General features: G+C 33.8%; 1 protein-coding gene and 1 pseudogene across 1 annotated transcript in view; one reads left to right on the plus strand and one right to left on the minus strand.

Moving 5' to 3' along the window:
- Nucleotides 1-3,350: 3,350 nt before the first annotated feature.
- Hook1 (hook microtubule tethering protein 1) overlaps nucleotides 3,351-6,054 on the minus strand; it is a 134,449-nt gene continuing 131,745 nt past the window's right edge. Inside the window, exons 21-22 of the mRNA XM_004626418.3 lie at nucleotides 5,194-5,262; nucleotides 3,351-3,524 (exon numbers count right to left, since the gene is read on the minus strand). Of these exons, the coding sequence (XP_004626475.1) occupies nucleotides 3,360-3,524; nucleotides 5,194-5,262 (234 nt within the window). The 3' untranslated portion in view covers nucleotides 3,351-3,359. The remainder of the gene's footprint in view (nucleotides 3,525-5,193; nucleotides 5,263-6,054) is intronic.
- Nucleotides 5,538-6,027, plus strand: LOC101576160 (annotated as a pseudogene).

Here is a 6,054-nt window from a genome sequence, read left to right on the forward strand (position 1 = left end):
AACCATACTTCCCCAAGGGTCAGATACTACACAAATGGGAAGGAGACCAAAAGGTAGAAGGAGGGGGAAGGTAAAGAAAATTATCACGTGTCATGTACAAGGACAATAAATAAGCTAACTGTATTTGTATACTACAAACATGTATTTTTAAAAAAATTACAATCAACAATTAAAAGCAGGTTTATTTAAGTAAAAGATTTCACAACTATTATTGGGCAGTCATTTATTTAAAATAATGTTCTAAATACATACAAAAATAAATCAAGTATTGCTCCTATTTTTCAAGTGTTTGCAATAGAAAATATAAGGGACCTTTATAAACTAAACATCACTTTAAAATTACTTCACGATTATAACTGTGCAGTATTTTTTTTTAATGGTTTATGCTTTGCAAATTCCCAAACTATTTCTTTGCAATGTGCCTGTTCACAATGAGAATGTATACACAACCATATCAGACTTTTATAAAGGACTGTTTCTCATTTCATACACATAGAACCTAATGCAGACAGCACTGCACCCTAAGGCCAGCACAACTCCCCAAGAGTCACAGATGCAGTGACATGGATACAAATATGGCTGTGGGAGCATTATTTAACATTCAAATCAGCACTCCAGGTATCAGAGGTGAAAGCATCTTAACAGAGAATACTCACTTTTAACATTTTTAGACAAAGACATTCTTAAGCAAATCATTTGCCTTATTTATTGTAAAAATATAAAAAGTTCAAAGATTTCTCAATATGTTAAATTAATCTCAGGATAAACATCACTGTCTATGCACACAACTTAAAAGAGAAAAGAGTAACCTTAGAGAAAATTTTCAAAATTAAACTTCCAAATTGGTGTGTGCATGAGTAGATTCAATTTCTTATCAGATAAATGCTGAATTATCTCTTCCATAATATATGCATTCAAGTCTCCTTCACAAAACAGGTATTAGAAATTAGAAAATATAGACAATGCTTCACCACCCACAGGGTGTCAATCTTACTATCTTAACTAGATGTGGAGAAGAATCTCACTTCTGATCAGTTTCTGAATTTCTCTTATAAGTATTCATAATAAAACAGAACTTCAAATTACAGCATATTATTCTTGTATAAATATCTATATAATCAAATTTAAATTTGACTTATCAACTATAAAACCGACATGTGAGTAAAAAGCAGTAAATATGGTTTTTCTCTCTACTGAGAAAAAAGAATTTAGCTTTAAGCCCTTATTCTGAAATTATGTGATTTTTTAAAAAATAAATTCTACATATAATACTTCAAAATCTTATTACCAACAGAACTGGAAAACTGGCTTATGGATGTTTCATGATAAATTCCAGTAAAAGTTTTATGATCTTATTATGATTATCTTATAAATCTCTATTATGAACAAGTAGAAATGTCAAAATGACAGAACCTGCTGAAGGACCAAAATATATCAAAATTTTAAATAGCACGCTAAAATATTTTTAAAGTCTTATTTCATTTCATCAAAAGTCACAAGGAAGCAGACACTATACTAGTATACAAAAATGCAAAACAATAGTTCTATAGATTTTTTTAAAAATTGAAATCCAAGAGGTAGTCAGAAATAACCTTGATAAAACATGCTGCCTTAATCTGAGACTCAGATGCAGTATAAAATTCGTGTACTTTAGGTGATTAAAACAAGAACTGAGCAAGTTCTTAAAAGTAGATACCTAAATCAATACTGCAAATGGAATACTCTTTATTTGGAAAGAACGGCTGAGAAGAAAAACTGAACCATGGGCATAGAATCTACTAGCCAAATCCACCTTAGCTGTTGTTGTAAATAAAATTTTATTGAAGTATAGCCACACCCAGTTTGTTTACCCGACGGGCAGAACTGAGTCCTCGGGACAAAGGGCATGCAGCCCACAAAACCTACAGCACTTACTACCGTCACAGAAAACTTGCTGTCTCTGATCTGCACACACTGTTGACGAGGATTTCTTGAACAGCACTGAAAAAATTCACCGCAGTCATCATGATGGAGCTCAGCTCTACAGAGTGAAGGTGCTAGTTATGCAAGAGGCAACTTCTCATCGTCTCGAAAATAGTCTTAGGGTTTTTTTTTTATTTTTGTGCTTTAACACCAAAAATATATTTCCAATTTTACTATTAAAAAGAGATGAAGGACAGCACTGTCCCACAGAACTGTACAGTAAAGGGCATATGCCATACTTGGACTGCCCTGATGAAGTGGCCACTACCTGTGGCTAGTGAGTGCTGAAAATGTGGATGGTGTAACCCAAGAACCTAATTTTTTACCTAAATTAAACTGCCGTGTGTAGCTTGTGGCAACAATACAGAACAACACAGACACAACACAATTTAATTGACACTCCAAATTGAGATTTTAAAAAATGATTTCTAAAGATAGAAACGTAAGAGCTTTCATCAGAAATAAACTGAAACTACAGATTCTTCCTTTTATAATCTTAATAAGTAAGCAAAAATCAAACTGGAGCTGCTTTATCATTGCAACATGTCTTTTCAATAAAGACGTAAAATTAATACACTGTGGCATGTGATTTTTAGGCAGATAATTTTAAGCTGAAAAGTAGTAAGTGAGACAATATAGTCTCATTGACTACATTTAAAAGGAAGTAGACAGTTCACAAGTATTTTTCAGCTTGCTTTCCAGTCATCTCTTAAAAATGTGAACTTATTCCCTACCTTCTAACACTTCAGACAAGCTCTCAAGAACTTCTTGCTTTTAGCAGATACCTGTGAAAATTGTTTAGTGAAATTCTGTAACATTTCTAACATTTTTTATTTTTATATTCTCTTTAGAGAAAACTGTGGTCTTTGCAGAATTTGTATTTCCATAAAGTAATTACCACGGTTAAATCTTCCAGACAGTTCATCTTATACAGCATGCCAAAATACATCCATCAAAAGAATTTGTGGACAGAACCAAAATTAAGTTAGATAATCACCCATGTATAGTTCTCCATGTGCCTACATCAAGACTAGTTTTATATGGATCAATAACAAATCTAGATACACTATAAAATTGTGTATTACTGACTACATGTTTCACTTTAATCAAATTACTGGTATAACAGAAGATATTAAAATAAGAGTCAACCTGAAATTACAATACTCAGAAGATGAATGTTGAGATATGTGCTTACTTACAACTTCTAATTATTCCTGTGTGTTCCCCCCAAAGAGACAGTTAATTTTATACTTTATTTTAAAAGTTAGCTGGCAAAATTAACTTGTGGCATTTTTATTCCAACATGCCTAGGTCAAGCATTTTAACCTTTTATAATCCAGAAACTGAAAGGTATAAAACATTTTAAGGGCACTTCTGTTCTTGTTTTCTTTTGCAGTTTAATCAGATGTTGCAGCAGGAACTTTGACAGAGAGATTTCTCCGGGTGCTGGTGATGTGCCGCTGCTGTGCTAGGAAGGAGCGTGCGGGGCCACAAGGAGCAGTATCTTTGCAAGCACCGCTCATGAGCCTGGACTCCATCCCCAGTTTCTGGAATGCCAAACTCTGACCAAAAGCAAAATAAAACAAAGTAATTAATTTTAAAAAATACACACACACACACACACACACACACACACAGACACAGCATTTAGTTTACAAAGTACCCTTTATAAATATAAGTCATTCAACTGTCAAAATAATTCTATGAAGCTGAAGCTTTATTTCTATGGAAGAAAACATAGATCCAAGAACTGACTGACCATGGATGGCAATACTAGCAATAAGGCAAATAACTCAGTTTCCCTATTTTAATACACTAAGTTTGAAATCAGTAAAAATAGTAGTTTAAAATACTATCTTGAAATTAGGTCTAATTGTAATAATACAAATATATTCCAAAATAAATTTTTGTGTTTGGGCATTTTCTGCACTGGCTCTGCACAGACTTATGACACAGCAAAGCTTATGTGGTACCTAAAAATGGTTCCTGGATACACAACTATGATAAGTTTGACTCTAGAGTCTCTCATAAGAATAAGCAGTACTCTCATTAGATAGGCCTCATAATAAAAGTTTTATGGAACTTCACATCATTAGTAGCTAGTAAAGTACATGAGCTACACCCATATGTCCCACAATATAGATCGAAAAAACTCAAATACATGATTTACTATTTGGCTCTGTTATCTTCATTGATTTAAGGCATCAAGAGTTTTTAGAGAAATAGGAAAGATAATATATAGTTGCTGACCTCAATTAGGATGGTCAACAAAGGCAACAAGTTCTGAAAACATCTCCCATAAATTTCCATGAAGGCTCTCCTAAATTAACCCAGATTTTACAAAACACATTTTTAAAAGGCAAAAGCACAGATAAAAAGTATGTTAGCATGAAAGAACAAGGCAGGCATGACACCTAGTCACAGATGGACAACTAGTCTTATGTGGTTAAAGTGTGGTGTTCACACAGATGTTTGTAAAATTCTGAGGCTGAATGATACATTATTACAGAAAAATGAGAAACTAATTCCCCTTCTGATTAGAGTAACTCAGAATAACCTTATATATCATAAAACACTACTATCAAAAATATCTCACTGATACTAAGGATTATAAAACAAAATATATTTCAAATTACTTCATGCTATTTTTTTCCTTGGTAGGACAGAGAACATTATGAAAGAGTTCTGTCTAGTTCTGCATTTCACAAATATTCCTATATTTCAGAAACCCTTCATGAGTTTAAATTTTCGGTTCAAATATAGCAATTTTCTATGTCTGTGCTTAATGAACATCAATTAAAAGTTAATGAGCCACATCAACAATTTAGTGAACTACAACTAGCATTTAAAGAAATAGAAAGTGAATAATAATATGTGAGTGTGCCACATATGGTGGCATATGCCTGTAATCCCAGCACTTTGAAGGGAGGCAGGAGCAGGAGCATCACTGCAAATTCAAAACTAGCCTGGGCAGCAAAGTGAGATCAAGGCCAGCCTGAACTGCATAGCAAGACTGTCTCAAAGAGAGAGAGAGAGAGAGAGAGAGAGAGAGAGAGAGAGAGAGAGAGGAATGTAATGAACAGAGTCAGCATAACTTTCATTTCAGTTAGATATACCTTATATAATATGCCCTAGTTTACATAATAAAATGTTTCCTTCTATTGTTCCTGATGAAAAAAGTTTGTTCAACCCTGTGCAAAATAGCTAATCATTGGCGAGATTTCAACTCACCTTATTATACCAGGCAGAAACAATGAGCTTTTCTTCATAATCACGGAATTTTGCTACTTTACATTCACTCTAGTGAAAGACAGAAGGAAAATTAAAATCTCTCAAATTCCCCTTATTCAAAACAGAATGCTTTCTTTATTATTTCACTGTTCAAAAAAAATAAAATACAATAATAGAATGCATTTGTGAGGCACATAGTCAAATGTAAATAGAATGATGTAAAAACACATGTATTTCCCTTTAGGAAAGACTAAGATTTGTTACTAATAAATACTTTAGGGATTTTACTCATAAAATGTTATTTCAGGGCATGGGGGTTCTTTGCAGTGAGCGTGGTCTGGCGTTTCTCAGGTAAACAATGGCTAAAAGTTTACGGAGCAAGTGGAAAAGAAAAATGCGTGCTGAAAAGAGAAAAAAGAATGCTCCAAAGGAGCTCAACAGACTTAAAAGTATTCTCAGAATAGACTGCGATGTTTTAATGAAAGATGTTCAAGAGATAGCAACTGTTGTGGCGCCCAAACAGTTTCAAGAGAAAATGGAATGTATGGCGAATAATGATGAAAAAGATTCAGATGACATGAAAATGGAGACTGAGATAAAGAGAAACAAAAAGACTCTTCTAGATCAGAACGGACAGTACCCAGTATGGATGAACCAAAGACAGAGAAAAAGGCTGAAGGCAAAACGAGAGAGAAGAAAGGGTTTCCCCTTTTTTGCAAAGCAAAAGCAGCAAAGGCTGCAAAGGGCTTGGCCTGGTAGACCCCACCCCTGGAAAGCTGGCCACGTGGGACAGGCATAGGATTAGAAAGGACATAGTGATTTTAGCTCCTAGTAAATGAACAATATTTGTTTTGTTTTGTT

Source organism: Octodon degus, unplaced genomic scaffold, assembly GCF_000260255.1.
Source record: "Octodon degus isolate 3935 unplaced genomic scaffold, OctDeg1.0 scaffold00015, whole genome shotgun sequence".
NCBI lineage: Eukaryota > Metazoa > Chordata > Mammalia > Rodentia > Octodontidae > Octodon > Octodon degus.